Genomic DNA, 20,010 nt, shown 5'->3' on the forward strand with positions numbered 1-20,010 from the left:
CAAAGACTTACAAAAATGATACTAACAGCTGCCTTGCTTGGCGCTCAGCATGAAGATGTTAGTGTTAGGACTGGTCATCCTGGTGTCAGGTGTGACTGGGTGGGACATCATGCTACATGTCTGCGGCATGATGCCCCAGTGCTAGACATCACTATAAACTGCCACACTGCAGACATCATAGCAATATGACGGAAAAAATTGTTAAAGCTATGTTAAAAATCCAAATCACACACTCTTTCCTCGATACCATCCCCCCCACCCCCCTCCCCACCCCCAATAATTATATATGTTTTCTTTGTCCTGTTTTCACCAAAATACTTCTTGTCCAGTTGGTCCTAAATGAAAATGGTGTCACTCTGACATTGAATATGGCCACCATAGAAGCCATCTTGAAAATCTTGTTTTTGCTACCTTCGTCTTTTGGGGGGTTAGTGAACTTGCTTAACTCTCTATAGCCAGCATTTTATTTCTGCCTCACTGGTCTATGACCAATAGTTGCCTGGTCTGTATAAACCATGTAGTGGTCCAGCATTTAAAGATTTATGCAAATATTTACCATAGAACGTAAGGAACAGGAAATATTTATAAAATTAGTGCAAACTAAAAATTCAGACATCTACATTCTTTATTGCTCATCAACCGTTTCCCTTTTTCAATTATCTTCTCAATTGCAGTTTGTTCCAGAACAAAGAGAATTATGTTTTCTTTTATATTATTTGTGCAAGATATCATTTAGAAACTCCAGTTCTACAATATCCAAAATTGGAGCCAAGTACATACTCCTAATTTGATAAGTATGATGGAAACAGTGACAGATTTTCAATGGAAACTATAATCATAACGTAGATTATATTTATTTATATGTAATGAGGAAGTTAACCTTGTGTCATCTTAATATTTGATTTTGTAGAATACCACTGTTTTTGCCAGATTTACTCTTGAACAGATATTTTACATTTAAAATATATATGGACATTATTAATGCTTTGAGAAACTACTTGATTTTCCAAAATATTTGCATATGAATAAAGTAAAATTTATATTTGTACCTCTTTTAACAGGGAACTCCTTTAGGCAAAGATTTTATTACTTATTAAAATATATCTATCATTGAATAGTTAATGATAAATACTCTCGCATATGTTGGTAGATAAGCACCCTGCCTATCCTCAGTGTTGAAAATGGAAATCACTCGGAGCTGACAGAAGACCAGATATTCACAATGAGGCAGCTAGCACGACATACCTGCTCTGCACTTAAAAAATACTTTGAGGTTCACTTGGTTATCAAGGCTGATGAGATACGACGGTCACACCTGAGAAATGAGGGAGGATCTCCAATACATGAAACACCTGCTTACAAAGTAAGATTTTATAAAGCTATACAGGTTAATCCATTTTAAATGGTACCTATTACCTGTCAGAATTTTATGTACATCGCTTTGATTACAGTCATTCAGTTTTTGGATAGTCAGTTTTTAAGTAAACATTAAGATCGTAACAGTGCTGCAAAATAACGTTACCAAGGAAATCAAAACTATAATTCCTGTTGTTTTTGGGAAGATGTTATGGTACAGTGAAAAATAATATTTCCATTGAGGAGGAAAGAAGTACATAATAAAACCTGATGTGATAGGATTATAAATATTGGGGTTGGGCGGCAAAGGGTAAATTTCTTTAAAAAGTTCTATTAAAAGGCACAATACACATTTCTTTATGCACAAGGCTTGCCAGGTTTTCTGTCTAATTAAAATGATTTACTGCATCTATGCTTATGTGTGTTTTGGTTGAAGAAAAAAGTCTGTCTTTGGACATAAGGGTCAGGGTCAAGAGACAGGTGAAAGGTTATACAGAGTGTATGGCAGATGTATCATACACCCTTCTTTGATACCCATAAAAACATTATAAAATTGACTTTGTTTTTAGTCAATGCAAGTAACCCCTTCTTTGATACCTATAAAAACATGATAAAATTGTCTTTGTTTTAGCCAATGCAGTTAACCCCAGAGGTCATTCAGGAAAACATAGAACTGATGATGGAAGTTTTGCCACTGAGGCTTCACTGGCAGCCAGAGGCTACATTCCACAAATTGGGTGGCATTCCTCTGCTTGTGCAATTGATTGCTATGACAGCAGAATGGAATAATTACACTGGAAGGTAATATCTGGTTTGTTTATCAGAGTTCCTTTATTAAAAATAATGAAATCCAATGCTATGTTCTAAATCCTTCTCCATCATGTTTTCTCTCTCTCTGCCCTTCCCTTTACCCCTCCCTCCCCCTTCACCTGCTATGCCTTTCCCTTTACCCCATTTCTTTGGTTACAAACGATTGAGGAGGTAGATATAAATTCTGGATTAGTTAGCTTTTCTTCAGACTAATAGATAATAAAAATGAACATGGTACAGTAAAATTACTTGCAGCTCATAAACTATTTTCTAACATAAAAAACTTTGAAGAGTCTGACCCCAGTGAGTGTACACGAAGCAACCTCAAGTCCCTGGAGGGACCGAAACTGGAGGGAAAAGGTTACCACATTAATATTTGGGAATAAAAATGAACAGATAACATAACAGATAACACCATTATATATAATTATTGAGAGGCCAGGTTGCAATTGCGGTTAAAAAAACAACTGCAACAGGCAGTTTTTGTTGGTGTTTGGCACTTGTCTGACCACATCATCATCATTGAAGAAGATGAGCTAGCTGTGCTTGTTTTGCACATAACATAGGGACAAACGAGCTGCACAAGGAATTGCATCAACTGACAGTACTTCACTCTAAGGGATGATGTGTACACATCAAACGAACAGTATGTTTTTTTCAGCATGGAAAAGAAAGCTAAACAATAGCCATGGGTAAGTATTGCATGATTAAAATTAGTTTTACCCACCCACCCCCCCAACCAAAAAAATAAAACTACATATCTCTTGGTTTGAACAAGTTTTACTTTGGGAAGTACACCAGAAAAAATATTGATGGGCATTTCATTCTTGGCACATATGGCAAAAAACAAATCGACATGTCATTTCTGTTTGTACCATGTCTGTTGAAATAGGAGATCATGTGTCACATTTTCAACATGCTGTTTTGAACATTCCAATTAATTATTTGACCCATTCTTTTCAGTTTCATTTTAGGCATGACATGGATTGATTGATAGACAATAATAAGCACATGCTTGTTTTTTGCACAGTTGATTTGTTTTGATAAAGCGTTACCACCCGTACTGTGTCAGGGCTTGTGGGGTTTTTTTTAGTCACCAGCCCTGGGTCTGTCTAAAATTTGTTTCTTTGAGTACTGCTATGTCTCTTTCATGTTTTGTAAATTTAATGAATGAAATTATTGTTCTGTTTTAACCAGTTTTATTTGTCAGTGACCATCTCAAAGTCAGCTACATTAATAGTATAATTTCTTAGGATTTGCAGTGCCAAATAGAAACCTGTTTTGGTTTGCAGAATGGAAATGTTTTATCTTCAGAACAGAATTTTATTCATTTCATCATGATGATAAATTATGACATTTATAAGCATACATTCATCAGCTTTACCAGTATTGTAAAACTGATGCATTGAAGATTATAATGTCGACCTTTTTCTCCTTGACCTTAACTCTTTACTGGTGTGAGCAAAGCTACATTAGATGTACAAGATCTGTCACATAGAATTTAATATTTAGGGTATGATGTTTTAACAAACAAAAAAAACAAATTCAAATTATTTGAACAGATTGCTTTATTTATAAAAAGTTAGGATTTTTGAGAAATAACAAAGCTTCAATTTATGCTGGAAAAATAATGTTTTTCCTCAATAACTGTCTTTGTACTGTTTGACATTTTATGTAGTTCAGATATTTGAAGGTTTTACTGAGTTCCAAGCAGTGCTGGCACGAGGCAATACTGTATCCTGTGCGAAACAAACATTGCCTCCTCCTTAAAAATAAGAAAGCTCACAGAAAATTTATGTAAGCTATGACCAAACAAATGATTTTCATATGAAGTTAAAACCACAATTTTTGTTTCATTTTTAGCTTTTTTAAAATGATTTTTTTGCCCCATTTTCTTTGATTTGGTGCCCCACTGAAAATAGATCCTTGTGCAAGCGCATTGCTCGCACATAGCTTGTGCCCGTCCTGATAACAAATCTAAACAGTTTTTTAATTTAGCTTTGAATAACATGAAGTGAATTGGTTATTTTTATTCACACAGTTTGTGGTTTTTAACTTTGTAGTACTCTATATAACCTTAATATATCAATACATATTATCAAATTAGAAAATTGATCAGAAGGACTGGGAAGAAGACCTGGTAAATAGGAAGAAAGTAAAAAGATCAAATAAAGAGTGATTCATTTTATTAGGGGTTGTGCCGCAAAAATGATGAAAGAAAATCCTTTTTGAAGTATAGCAGTAACTCCCAGTCTTTTGCTTGTGGGTATTAGGTTGTAGCATATGGCCATATTTTTAGGATACTGCATTTTTTTATGGCAGGGGTATGTATATAATGTGTATAGCGCATTGCAGGGAGAAATGGAGGACATGTTCGTGTGAATGCAAGCTGATGATTAAATTAAATGGAAGATGATCCTGCAGTTGTCTTAGGTATCCATGAATGAAATTTAATTTTCCAACATTTGCATTTATGTTCTGCTTTGTTCTAAGATGTAAAATTCATACATCATTACAAACACGACATTCTTTTTCAGGCCTGAAACAATCAAGAATGCCTTAGATGTTTTGAATGTGTGCTGTGCCACATCTAAATCTCAGCTGACTCTACTCCAGTCAATTCCACTTCCAGATGATGTGACCACACCTATTATCAGGTATGATAGATTCGTTGTTTGTATCCTTTTAAACACCAGTAGTGGATTTAGAGGGGGGTGAGGGGTAAATTTAGAGCAAGGGGTTTATTGGAGTATGCTAATAATAAGTATTAATATGAGAGGGATTTGTTCAGTGTTGTAAAAAATATAATTATCTTAAACGTTATTGATAAAGAGATTGATTATCATTTTGACTTTCTTCACAGGGTAAGCTATCTTCATTATGTGAGATCATTTTGAAACCAGTTCATTTTGTTGTTTTAAAGACATGTAAATATTTGTAATATTTTATAAATGTGACTGCCCTAATTATTCTGATCACAGAAGGTGAAACATAAGTAGTCATATTGTGTACAAATTCTCCATGCCTGTTTTTTCTGTATGTCACAACCCTATTTCTCCATTACATACATTACCTGATCAAATAACTTTCTTTGCTAGATCCAAATCCAGCCCTCCCAGAATGATGAAAAACATATTTCTGTCTTTATATTATATAGCCAAAGAAAAGCAGGTCTTACAGGTTAACTCCTCTTTATCTTCTATATGGCTACCATTAAGTTTAAACCAGTTTTTACTTGGCTGTCATGTGATTAAATGTCCTTCTGACAGTTAATTCTAGTACAGTAAGTGAAAATATTTTTATTTATGCTTTCAACCTTTTTTAATTTATTCATATTTTCGCAATTATTGTACTGTCTGTTATTGTTATGTGATTTTGATCAGTAATCAGTTTCACCAAAAAAATTGTTGGCTGCTGTATTAATTATTACACGTCAAAGTCATTTCAATATTGTGTTTACATTATTTTACATCATTTGATCTATCCGCCCATCCATCTGTCTGTCTTGGAATCACATTTGATGAATAACTCTAATGGCCTTGTTGTTTATATATTGATGATTAGAAATGACCTTCATGTATTGTAATCCGGCAGGGGATATTGTAATTCGACTAATACTTTACAGATGGATGTTCTATACTGACCATACCACATCAGCTGGCCAGACCTCAAAGCAGATATTGTCCTTGATATGCAGTTTTAACTATTAGTCTACTGATTCAACCATACAAATGAGCTATGTATGATTTCATTGGTCAGGAGTCTATTTTCTTCAAATGTCAAACCAACCATCCAGACAGACCAATTAGCCAGCTGGCCATACCGACCACACCACACCAGCCAACAGGACCACAAGGCCTATATTGATTTTTGGTATGCGTTCTGACTGGTCCACTTAACAAATGAGCTTGGGGGCCCCGAGTGGCCGAGTGGTCTAAAGTGCTTTCCATTACAGATTACTGCCATCTCACCTCTGTCTGTGTGGGTTCGAGTCTCGATTCGGCTAATGTGGGTATGTGAGAAAGCTTGCCAGTAGGTTCTCATGGGTCGGTGGTTCTTTCCGGGGTTTTCCCGGGTTCTTCCTCCACCATTAATACTGGCCGCCATGTATAGCCTATCATGTGCTGATAAATGACATTAAACCCTACAACAACAACAACAACAAATGAGTTTGTACATTTACATTGGACATGTCTGTGTTATCAGCAGGCCAACTAATCAACCTGATAAACCATTCATACTGACATTACTTATACAGCCATCTGATCCCATCCCAGATATGCCAGACCAGCATACCATAATGCAGCCAGTACTGATGGTATAACTAATGGGCAAAATAATGATGCATGCCAATGATATCTGATCCCATGCCAGCTATGCCAGACCAGCATACCATTTTGCAATCAGTACTGATGGTATATCTAATGGGCAAAATGATGATGCATGCCAATGATATCTGATCCCATCCCAGCTATGCCAGACCAGCATACCATAATGCAGTCAGTACTGATGGTATAACTAATGGGCAAAATAATGATGCATACCAGTGATATCTGATCCCATCCCAGCTATGCCAGACCAGCATACCATAATGCAGTCAGTACTGATGGTAAATCTAATGGGCAAAATGATGATGCATGCCAATGATATCTGATCCCAGACCAGCTATGCCAGACCAGCATACCATAATGCAATCAGTACTGATGGTATATCTAATGGGCAAAATAATGATGCATGCCAATGATATCTGATCCCAGACCAGCTATGCCAGACCAGCATACCATAATGCAATCAGTATTGATGGTATATCTAACGGGCAAAATGATGATACTTAATTTCCCACTGATGAAGATGATGCAGTGGAAATGTTGCAACATGCAGAAATGACAATGGAAAGGACAGAATATAGTTAATGAAAGCGATATAGAAAATCTGTAGGAATTTGACCCCATTAGAATACCATCATTCACCTTCAATCAATTCTGCCCAAGATCAGTGCCAAGGTAGAGATAGGCAATGAGGACAGCAGTTCTTTATTCAGAATCTTGCTACAGTTGTTCAGGATTAAATTAATTACCATGCATCTCTTGGATCATTTGCAGTCAGAAGTTTCCTTATGGCAAGTCAGTTGCAATCAACTGCCCAAAATGTAAAAAGTCGCATTTAGAGATTTTCTCCATACATTCCTTGTCTGCATGTGGATAAAATGCATGGACAAGAGTTTAATGCCAAATCAATGTTAGTCAGGAATAATGTGCCAACTTTCATGCAGTTGACATTGTGCATCTGACAATTTGTTTTTGTTTTGCAGAGAAAGCCACTAAAGATCATTGCAGTTTTTATATACCCTCTTTCCTTTTGATTCTGTTAGAGCATTGATTTGAGAAAGTGAGGAAGCAAGAAGCACAAGAGTGCCCTTTAACTATCGGTGGAATCCCATATTTATGCATGACCCTGTTAGAAAAGATAATAGAGAAGGAAAGGTGCCAGACTACCTTTCAGTTGGATTTGGACTCATAAAGCAGTCTCATTAAGTGTGTTACGGCATAGTAGATAGTATGAAAACTGCACAAACACTGCTTGTACTGTAGAACATTAGAACATTTCAGGTTACAGAGTCCAATGGCAATCAAGATCTGCAATAAAGATGCTACTAATGTATGATCAGTCATGATATGTTCATCATGTACTTCCATATAACAATTTGTATGGCTTTAATCTTAGACCTTGGGACTTCATGAGGAGCTCAAGGTGTTCACTGCAGCGATAGTGATATTCCTGCACGACACACCACAAAATCCATTGGTATGTTTGGTTTTGTTTCTGGTTAACGATATGGACAACCTTGCTTCCAACATTGTCAATGTAGAGGAGTTGGACCTTGTCTGTTCTCAATATTTTGGTCCATCTAGGTGTCATTCTTCCATATGCATCAAAAGAATTGTTCATGTTTTGGAGATGGCATCAACCAAGATATTGAAATGGGACCTTCAATAAGATATTATATCAAGTTATATCCCAGTTAAGGATGTCCTCCACAGAGAAGGTGGGCATTCCTGGACAGCACACTACAAAGACGTTACATTGCACACTCACAGTTCAGGGGGGATAATCAATGTAGAGAGGTTGGACCTTATCCCTTCTCAACATTTTGGTCCTCTAGATATGGAACTCTTGATACATATTTACTGGAGCATTTTTCTCCCAAACACATCGAAAATATAACTTATGCATTGGAGAAAGCATCAAACAAGACATTGTTTAGGTGAAGAAGTTTCTGAAAGTTCCTTGGCCTTCTAAATGCATGAATGATGTCGGTTTACTACTCAGACATTATTTTTCTCCATTTTAAATCGGAATTCCGCTTTTCTTCTGATTTGAATCAGATTTTTCTTGATATAGTCCGTTTTTTATATCATCTCTGATCCGGTTTTTAAAAGAACAGTCTGTCTGGTCCCATTCTGCAACGACCCTTGTAAATTATTTGTTACATATATTAGCACACAACTCTCTTCAAGAATATTCTGATTGGTCAAAGGTTTAAATTCATCCAGTGAATCTTTGTGTAATAGAATCTGATACAATGGAAAGAAGAAACATGCTTGCAAAATATGGCATCCCAAGTTGTTGAGAGAGACCATGACACAAAAAGTTTAGATAAAGGTTTATAAAGGAGTATGGGAATGGTTGGAGCAAAAAGTTGAAGGAAATTTAGTGGTCTGTTTATAAGACAACTGAACACTAGAGGACTGGCATTTTATAACCTCTGAAAGAAAGATCTTAATTAAGGTAATCATGGTTGGAGGAGTTTGGAACAGCACCTACAAAAGAAGCTGCATGCGGAAAAATTGAAGCTCAGAAGGCATCTGGAAAAAGTGCAATTAACTACTATAAGAAGAAAGATTTCTTGCATGAGAGAACAGATGTAGCCCTCAGTCAGAATACATGCACTGCATGTTGCCAATACAAGCACCAGCTTGAAAGGAAAAAGGCTCTCACTGAGAAGGAAAAGAAACTATTGCACATTGAGCAAAAAAAGTCACTGGTGACCAAAAGAAAGCCTAAAGAAATCTTTGCCAAAGCCGCAAAAAGAGCTCAACTGGCATATCAACAGGTTGTGTCCATTGGAAGAAAAAGACTAGTGAATGTATGGGATTATTTGTATATAGTTGATGTACTTGGGTGTTTATTTTACAGATTTGTTATGAAAAGAGAGAAATATAATATATTCGTTGCAAAAATTTACAATTATTGTGACTTAATTATGATGTGAACACTGACATGCACATGAAATAACTTCAGCATCAGTAATATTGGAAAACAAATTCATGTGACTGTAAATATTGTGAAATTATTGAAGTTAAGTTATACATTTTTGATATAAAGTTTATTAGTTTTTTCAAATGATTATTTTGGTTTATTTTATAAGTTGCACTAGGAGCAGATTTTTTATGAGTGTAAAATGCTTTTTTGGTAGGGGGCCTTTGGCCCCTGGGCCACCTGGATTGGGGGCACTGCCGCTTGAGACCCCATTGGGGGAGAGACCCCAACCCAACCCCACTTACAATTTTTTCAGCTTTTTTATGGATGACCAAAATTATGTCCACTTATCTTAGTGGCAGAGGCAGACTGCTTTGATATCACATCCTGTATCAATATTTGTGACTTCATCTTTTGCAATAGTTTCATTATTAGCTTGTATTTGTTTATCATCATCAAACTGTGTACAGAGGTCATCAGTTGAAGATAAAGATCCCAAAGACTGATTAAGGATTATGATTCCAGCAGAAATATTGTCCTTATCACAATTATAGATTGTAAATGTGAGGGCAAACTGTACTTGGTTTGGCTTGATTGGTGTTTTATGGCACAGCAACACAAATAGGTTATTTGCTATCAAGGCAGTCAGAGAAAAGGGTGCCTTGCCCAAGGACATGTCACAGTAGCTGCAGGAAGGATTCAAACAAGCAACTGCATATTAAACACTGAGCTTGCATAACTCCTTTCTCAATTAAAATATAAAATATTGTAATCTGTATCAGTCTACTGATAAGTTTTCTATTAGATCTGCTTTTAACCAGAAGAGCTTGTGAGATGCCCTGTTGTCCATTGTCCCACTTCATGTTGTTGTTTTGGGGTTAATGCCATTTTTCACTGCACTGTAGTCTATACATGGCTGCCAGTATAAATGGTGGAGGAAGAACCTGGCAAAATTCTGGTAAGAACCATTGACCCACAAGAAGCTACTCGCTTTCTCACACACCCACATTAATTGAGCCTGAGACTCGAACTTGTGCAGACAGAGGTAGGATAGCAGTGTTTGGTAAAAGGGAGCATTTTCGACCACTAGGCCCTTATTGACACTGGATTAGCACCAGAAGACTTCTTATGATGTTTGGTTGGTTCTAAATGAAAATAGTGTGAAACAAATCCAGTATGGTCATCATGGCAGCTATTTTCAAAATCTTGTTATTGATAGTCTTTGTAAATGTAAAATCATATCGACACGGAATTTTGACCAGAAGACCAATTATGATATCTAACTGATACAGAATGAAAATGGTGCTGATCTGAGCTCAGTATGGTCCCCATAACAGATGTCTTGAAAATCTTTTTGTTGCATGGAAATTAGTATCAATATGAGGTTTCCACCAAAAGACTTCACATGGTGTCTTGTTGGTCCTGAATGACAATGATGCCAATCTGACATAAAATTGAAAATCTTGTAATGGCTACTACTCCAGAATTGGTGGTTATATAAGGTTTTACCAAAAGGCTTCTTATGATATTTATTTGGTCTTAAATGAAAATGAATCACTACGGATATCTAGTATGCCTGCCACAATGAAGATATTGAAAATCTTGTTACTAATTCTCCTGAATAGATGGCCAAATTGTCATGGGGTTTTCACATATTAAATGGTGTGCCCAGAATGAAAATGCAGCCAGTTGTGCATCTAATATGACTGTCACCATGGCCTATTTGAAAATCTTGTTGCATAAGAATATTAGAGATTTCTCAGCACTTGGCAGTTTAAAGAGGGCATGGTCTTATTTTTAGTTATTGAAAATTAGTTTTGATGGACAGTAGAGCATCAGTCCCATCAGGGAACTCTTTTTGTATATTACCTTTATATTTATCTAGTGCTGACTTCAAGATAAGTTGTTCAATCAGTTTTGAACATTATTCATAATGTCAGTGTAATAGCAGAGATTTATGCCTATTAGTACATTTTTAAATTTTAAGTGTTCCAATTGGAGTGGCTGAGGGAGACATAATTGCAGACCCTGAGGTTCAGAAATCTGCCATCAACATCATTATCAACTGCGTTTGTGGGCCTTTGGAGAGGGTAGGTGGAGCTTATGAATGGGTGAAACCATTCCTTCTTTAATGATGTACAGCTTCAATTGCCATACCTCCTCATTTACAGATTTAACAATTACTGCTGTTTGCTCTGAAAGTTATACATAAATACATGTCAGTTTAAATTTATCATTGAACAAAATTTGATTTTTCTGTTTATTTCAAATAAAGTTCCTTACAGTGTCTTACATGATTGAATCTCTTTAGTTTAATATTTAAGGATAGGATTACAAATGATTGCATATGTTTTCATAGTTTGATTATACTTCAGTTTGGAAAGATATTACTTTGCAGTACCATTGTTGTTGACTCTTTTTTTGAAGTAGATTTGTATGATATAGTAGAATCTTGAAAACTTGAACGCTTAAGGAACCTAGCAAATCAGTATTGAGAGATGCATTGTTCATGTGATCAGAACTTATCAATTTAATGTTCAGTCTGAAAACTAGTTGTTGGTGAATCAGGTGTTCAGGTCATCAAGATTCTACCATATTTATTATAACTAGTCTGAAACAAATAATGGCTTGAAAAACAGCCATTGTTACGATGTAATGTACCTTAATGTCAAAACCAACCAAATATAAATAGTAAAATAAACCCCACACAACACCAACAAAATGACATTTCTGCTGCAAGTCAGTAGAAGTGATAAACAATTCTCCAGTTTACAAATATTGGCTTATTTGGTTATTCTTACAAGTTCATGCATATCATTGACATATAATATTAACATTTCAGTTTGGGGGAGGTGTTGGCCGATACATGGGCCAGGGTTCCAAGAAGAAAGTCAACCTGAAAGTGGGAGAAGATGTTCTCAGTAAGATGTGGAATGGCGTCAGAACTAACAATGGAATTATGGTAGGTTGCGTCCCCAGATTACATTAAATGTACATCCAGGAGTGAGGATTGTATCTAATGAAAAGGCATCCTATGCATGACTTATTTTCTTATTCATCCTTGGGGTAATATTTGAAATGCTCCATCTTTGCAAATATTGTTTGTTTTCATGTCACTATTTCTAATTATAAGGGTATTCACTGTTATCTGTTTCATTCATTACTCAGTGCTTGTAGTTTAGTTTATTTGGATGGTATTCATTTTAAAGTATATTACTCACAGCAGAGTGAAGCATCCATTAGTGTTGTTTACTGTGGGTGTTAGTAGTAAGTATAATTGCATCCATGCAAGTCTGAAGAATATTTTTATTATACTTTGTGCTTTGTATAAACATATTTGTTTTGGATTTTATTTGTATTTGCCAGTTTGATAAGCCAAATCTAATATCAGCCAGTTCTAATTTCCAATTGATATTTCCTAGGTTATCCACCAGTGTACAAAGGGTAATAAGCAGATAACTTGTAAAGGCATCATTGTCAGTATTTTTCCACTTGATTGAGCCATGATTTTGATTTAATTGTTCAGCACCAAGTAGGGTCCTATATTCAGTTAGCTGTAGGTGTTTCTTTTGAGCATTTTAACATTACCATTCTTGACACCATTTGAAAATGACTAGAATCTGAAAATCAGTTTTCATTTTTCTTTTTATTACAGGTACTATTAAAACTTTTAACTGCAAAGACACCAATTACAGATGCCGATTCAATCAGGGCTTTAGCGTGTAAGGTATGTAACAGCTATATGTCAACAAAGATACATTTTAAATGTGCTTATATTAGTATTATTGTACAACAAAGAAGGTATAATCCAACTTAAAGGTTGTATTATTTTATTCTAAGCACAGTATTTGATGTAGATTTTTGTGCATGCAAAAATAAATATATTTTTCAAAATAAAATCTAAAAGATAAATTATTATTTTAGGGAAGAGATCATGCATGAAAAAATGATGGACCCAACATTGAGGACTCCAAAATATCTACATCATTGTCAATATTAAAATTCATGTACATCGGACAGCATCATTCACTAGTACATTTTGTTGTTTTAATTTGTGTTTTTATGTGTTAATGGAATAGGTAAGTTAGAAAACATGTAACTATGACATAAATATCACATCTTTATTCTTACACCCCATAGTCCAAATAAAACATGCCCCATTATGAGAGGGACAGAGATTTTAGCCCTTCATGCCATTGTGCTCAGTGTTATTTGCTTTAAATGTACCGTTTAGCTGAGGCTTTCCTTCACAGAGAAAAATAAATACAAATTATGTGCCATACTCCGTCACTTTCTAAGATATTTAACATATATTTAAATATTCACAAAATCTATATCCATTTATACTCCATTCAGTTTTAATCCAAAGAATAACTTAGCTATGTTGTTTTCTCTGCAAGTATTTCACCTTCACTTTATTGTAACAGGGGCAATCTTCACAAAACTTACATTTAGGAAGGGGGGAGGGGAGGAGGGAGGTTGGCAACTGACAAAACTGTTTTCTTTGGCATAGTTGGGGTGCTGCTAAAAGAACATTGCCCTCGAGCACCTTGAACCCTCATGCCACCAGTGTCTCTGTTACTGAACAGGGTTTGCATGGTCAATGAAAGTCATTGGCAGATGAACACCTCAATTCAAGGCCTTGAAAATCATTGATTTTTCACCAATGTCATTGAAAGTGATCAAATTTTAGTGATTTTGCTTAAAAAGTAGAAAGTGATTGAAAATTTTACTTTTGAGTTATGTATTTTATGTTTAGTGACAATTGGAAGTATGGTTTGATTTTCTGTCACATGCCAGCAATGTCACTATTATTGTAATCCACATGAAGTGCTCAGATATCATGCATAATGCCCCATTGACATGATGTCATTAACACTTTGACTTCACCAAGTTTGTCACAGTGGGTCCTGGACAAGACCTTCTGTCATAGATTGAACCATGCATTGAGGAAGTTTTTCAAATGAATGTTTAAAATACAGGCTACCTAGACAAACCAACAGAGATGAATCCCAGCATGGATGATTTAGTTAGCAGATAGGCCTACTGGCTGATGATAGTGATGGCAATTTATTTTAAAGCTATGAATTATATCAGATTATTGGAGCTAGAAAAGTGTTAAAAGTGAGAATTTTAGCTGATGCAGCTTGACTAAACTTGAGTTTTGAATTGAGTGGGTCATGTATGTAATTAGAACCAAAACTGGCAGCATTCAGAAAGCTCAAAAATACTGCAAATGTATGTCAACTTTTTTACCAATCTCAGTACAAGGACACATTCCCCAATGAGTTACTCAAGACTAGCTTTTAGCATGCAAACAGCAGATGGAGGCCTATTATCAGTTGGAGTCTCCTCAAAACATTCAAGATGGGGAAGGCGATGTCATTCCGCCTCCCCATCAGACGGGGCAAGCATGCCGTTAATCTCAATCTGCCAGATGTATACTTTCATGTCCCTCTTTACTGCTAGTTTTCATGTTTACCACCACACCATTATCAACTCACAATTCTTCACATTGACCCTCATCAACTCCTGGGCCTTAAGTCACACTAGGGACTCTGCCATCTTCCCATTCCAGACATCATCATCTACATCAACAGCAGCGTACCTCGGCAGCATCTTAAAGAAATACATGGTATGTTATATCCTACTCCAAGGCAGAATGATTTCCACTCTCTGTTAAGTCATCCAGGCCTTTTCACGATCTGGGAAATTCAGATCTCTGTACATCCCAGAATTTCGTCCATTTGGGCATGGACTTCTTAACCAACCAGAATCTGGCACATCCCTTGCATTTGTGCTCCCAGAATTGCCAAACTCGTCGAGTCCATTTCCATCAAGAATTGGATTTCATCGGGAGAGTCCTTGCATCTCCTTGGCTATTATATGGCAGCAGATTTGACCCCGCTCAGCCATCTCATTATGCAGTCCTTGCCAGCTCATTGGCACCCTGTTTTGCATCCTCTTAATCAAGCAGTCATGATCACACCTGAAATTCGATCATTCCCACATCAGTGGGGCAATCCAGGTGGGCTGACCATTGGAATCCCTCTGAAGAACCCCAAGCGGAAATACCATAAAGTACCGCTGCTGATATACATGGTGGGAGTAATATTAATGACACCTGGGTAATGGCCTCTATGCATCTAGACAGAAAGGTTATCATTACCTTTCATTTCTGTAAAGATTGATCCTGGGCAGTGTGATGCTTAGTAATCTGGGAGGGGCTGTGTGCCTGTGGCCCCTCCACCCCACGGTGCCACAATTACGGTTTCAGAATGGCAAGATGACTGCGATAGCCCCGCTTTGAGGGCACAAACCCTGTATTACCCCAAGCGGAAATACCATAAAGTACCGCTGCTGATATACATGGTGGGAGTAATATTAATGACATCTGGGTAATGGCCTCTATGCATCAATATCCTAGAAAGAAAGGTTATCATTACCTTTCATTTCTGTAAAGATTGATCCTGGGCAGTGTGATGCTCAGTAATCTGGGAGGGGCTGTGGCCCCCCCCCCCCCCATGGTGCCATAATTACGGTTTCAGAATGGCAAGATGACTGCGATAGCCCCGCTTTGAGGGCACAAACCCTGTATTAACTGATCTATTTTTCCCAATGATAATACACCCAGGAAGATTCCGGCCAACCTGAATTGACCACCCTTTTCTTATGCATGCCCAGCTTTTACCAGTACAGCCTTGCAAGTCAGACAATTCATACCTTCATTTGTGGAGAGAATCTCGAGAGTAACTCTCTATATCTCCCATCTGTGTGCCTCTGTCCCTCAACTGGCCAACTATCTCTGGCTTTGTTCTTGGAGGAGAAACAGCTGGACCCCAATCATTACCAAAAGCTACTGCCCTATGATATTGGACAAATTTTGGCATCATGGCAACATGTTTGTGTGGGATAAAGACCTATCAGATCTTTTAGACAATATTGGCCTCTTTGACCAATATCCCTCATTTGCCTCCAAAGTTAACCAAATTTCATTTATAACATGGCTAGATTTGAACCCCTTCACACTTCTTGCCTACACATTGCTAAAGTCACTATTCATACAGACCATGTTTACTGATAACTTAGCTTCAGCGTTCAGGGTAAGAGGGCTGCATCCCCCTTTATGTGCACACAAATTCTCTTCAGTTCAGATCTGATGGTTCAGTGGTTCTCAAGATATCAGGATTCATAGCTCAGAATAGATTACCATCTGTTTGTAGCCAACCAGTGATCCTGCTTACTTTCTTCCATAGCCAGGTCAAGAACAGCAGCCATGCAAGATTTTGTTTGTGCCCTCGGGGATCAGGGATCTTGGACACATTCTGACATCATGAGAGATGTGACATTGGCTCTGATAAAGATATCTCAGATCTGTTAGACAGTTTGATCTCATAACTTTCTTTCCAAAATGGAATTTGTCTTGGGTTTTAACTTGGCTTAACTCAATCAAGTTTGAACCTCTCACTCATGCTTCACTAAAGCTCCTATCACACAAGATGTGCTTCCTGATAGCATTAGCTTTCACATGTAGGATCAGTGAGCAACATACCATTTCAGTCAGCCCAAACTATTTTCTGTTCAGTTCAGATCGTTCAATAGTTTTCCTTACACAACCAGGCCTAGTTGCCAAGAATCAGTTACCATTCGTAGGTAACTGATGAGTCATCATTAGTCCTCTCTTTTCGATAGACAAGTCTAGAGAGGCAGCCATGCAAGATCCTGTCTGCACTCTCAAGTGCTACTTGAGACGCACAGAGACAAGTCGTGGCCTTAGCAGTGTCTCTTTTCTCATGCTGCTTACTGCTACAAATATTTTAGCAATCTCTGTGAGACAGACAACAGGATATGCTTTACACCCTTTATTCCTGGCTGAAAGGGGTCATATGCTTGCTGTACTCTCACATCTCACCATGTCAAAGTAGCTTCATGTCATGCCCTCAAGCACTACTTGAGACACAGAAACAAATCATGACATGCGCAAATATCGCTTCCTCTCTGTCAAGGTTGGAAAATAATGCATCAACCCTCAAAGCCTTGCTTTGTGGTTGAAGTGAGTTATATGTTCAGCATACTCCGAGATATCTCAAGATCGAAGTCACCTCATGTGGATTATAGCTCACAAGATTAGAGCCATTTCTGTGAGCCTTGCTTTTGAATGCAGTGTTTTGATCTGAGACATTATAGAAGTTGTTGGCTAGCATGCAGAGTCAACCTTCTCGAGTCTTTACCTCAGAGATCCAACTATACCAATCAACACAGCCCATTAGCTTCGCTGGATTCGCCAGTGAAAATATTGGTAGGTGAAAAGATCTTAACTTAATCTTCTCAACCGTGTGTGTGTGTATATGTGTGTGTGTGTGTGTGTATATATATATATATATATACACACACACACACACACACACACGAGTCCCACATCAAGGGATCTTGGGCTGTCTTGCTTCGGTCATTAGGAGAACGGGTTATCTTTCATATGGGTTATCCAGCAACTAATCTCCAGAAGGATACCCAAGGTAGAGGCCAGATGCTCAGCATCTCCGCCTCCTATTACTTACTCTCCTTTCTTAATGTGATGGGGGAATGTATTCGAAGGAGAAAGCAAATTTTTAAAGTAAATTATATTTCTCAGAGAATACTTACCCAATCACATTACTTAAAAACCCTCCCAACCACACCGCCATGTGGACATCTGCAGCTCAGATAAAAACTTGCGACAACTGGTGGTATCAAGGGGAGGTAGTGGGCAATAGTTACTGCCCTTGTCTAAACATATACTTTTCATCTTTTAATGAGGCTGGATTCATGAGGTAGCAGGCTAATATTCCTAACTTAATGTGATTGGGTAAGTATTCTTGCATAAACATAATTTACTTTAAAAGTTTGCTTTAAATTTCCACATTTTATATTTTCAGAGACAATTCCCACTTCAAGGATGTACCACTAATAACAGAACACTTTTATAATCTTATGCAAGGCTATTTTCACTGGCAAAATATTTCTAGAGGTGTTTGCAATTTCATCCAATGCAAATGTTAAAAACGAATTTCATATACGTGACTCAGGATTTCCAACCCTTGGCCAGAAATTCTTTCAGGGGTCAACAAAGACAGAGATTATTGTTAGCAATGTATATAGGCTTCTGTGGGGAAGCAAGGCTGTTCTAAATGATGCATGTTCATGTTAGTAGAAGGAAAGAGGTAAATGTATAGCTTTGTCAAATTATTTTTTATATTTATTTTAGGCATTGGTGGGACTGGCCAGATCTGACACTGTCAGACAGATTATCAGCAAGCTGCCTCTTTTCACCAATGGGCAGATACAAAGTAAGTTGTACAAAGTTGAGTCGGACATCATTTTTAATTCAGAAACTTATGATGTATATTTACTGAGATATTTTGTGACCTGGTAGAACTGTCAAAATGAGTTCAGTGCAAATAGGTGTGACAAATGAGTGATATAGAGCTTTTGGAAGATATATATATATATATATAACAATGAGTTTTGATTAGATAAAAAACGACACTACTTGTTAATGTTGTAGCATTTAAGAGCAGAATAGTGAGTGAGTGGCTCATTTTGCACTTTTAATGGAAATAAGTTTTGTATCATACATTTATTTTCATTGTGGACTTTTTTTAAAAGACCTTGATAGATTGCCAGCTTTCTGTGTTGTTGTTTAAGAGAGTTATAGCCATTGATTTTCAAAACCATTCATATTTTATTCCACAAAACTCACTTGATTATTGAATTTCAACCGAAATTATTATGGGTGGCTTGTTACTGTGACCATGGCTGAGTTCATTTGTAATCATTCAGCATCATCATTTAGTGGAATAATTACCCAAATGGACCCACTTTCATTTCTGCGCAGATCTTTTATTTATGACTGCTTGATATTGAAACTACTTAGGCTAAGTTTGATTGTCAAGATTATACATTGATCTTTAGCATAATTACATCCACTGATTAATTAACACATTCACTTTTATTTCTGTGCTTTAACTCAATGAAATCTAATTAGATTACAACCTGATTTTTTTGTGTCTTGGTGAAAATGAGTTTAATTACTTCTCCTGATTGTCAGACCCATGCACTTTCATTTCTGTACAATGACTCCCAGGGCCCCGAGTGGCCAAGTGGTCTAAAGCCCTCTGCGTTACGGATCACTGTCGTCTCACCTCTGTCAGCGTGGGTTCGAGTCTCGGACTCGGCCAATGTGGGTATGTGAGAAAGCTTGCCAGTAGCTTCTCGTGGGTCGATGGTTCTTTCCGGGTTCTTCCTCCACCATTAATACTGGCCGCCATGTATAAGAATAAGAATTCTTTATTTCAGACCACAAAGTCCATACCGCTAAACTAAAATATAATTATAAAGTAAAAACAGTGTAAACATAAAAGAATATATATATCATACATACAGGTATACAGATACATTTAAAACAGTTAATTGTGCCATGCATTGTTAAGAATGAAATTAAATGGCACATTTAAAGAGTAATTTGTTCCATCTGCTAATAATATGAGAAGTTAAATGAATGTCTTAGTTCCAAAGAGATTTCAATATACAGTTCTTACTATTAGA

General features: G+C 36.9%; 1 protein-coding gene across 1 annotated transcript in view; it reads left to right on the top strand.

The window, feature by feature from the left end:
- Window positions 1-20,010, top strand: part of LOC149788530 (DDB1- and CUL4-associated factor 1-like) — a 161,003-nt gene that overhangs the window by 63,430 nt on the left and 77,563 nt on the right. Inside the window, exons 12-18 of the mRNA XM_089974544.1 lie at window positions 1,151-1,363; window positions 1,988-2,157; window positions 4,704-4,823; window positions 11,414-11,516; window positions 12,269-12,388; window positions 13,082-13,153; window positions 18,671-18,752. Of these exons, the coding sequence (XP_089830670.1) occupies window positions 1,151-1,363; window positions 1,988-2,157; window positions 4,704-4,823; window positions 11,414-11,516; window positions 12,269-12,388; window positions 13,082-13,153; window positions 18,671-18,752 (880 nt within the window). The remainder of the gene's footprint in view (window positions 1-1,150; window positions 1,364-1,987; window positions 2,158-4,703; window positions 4,824-11,413; window positions 11,517-12,268; window positions 12,389-13,081; window positions 13,154-18,670; window positions 18,753-20,010) is intronic.

This window comes from Sinohyriopsis cumingii, chromosome 11 (assembly GCF_028554795.1).
Source record: "Sinohyriopsis cumingii isolate HCF-2022 chromosome 11, ASM2855479v2, whole genome shotgun sequence".
NCBI lineage: Eukaryota > Metazoa > Mollusca > Bivalvia > Unionida > Unionidae > Sinohyriopsis > Sinohyriopsis cumingii.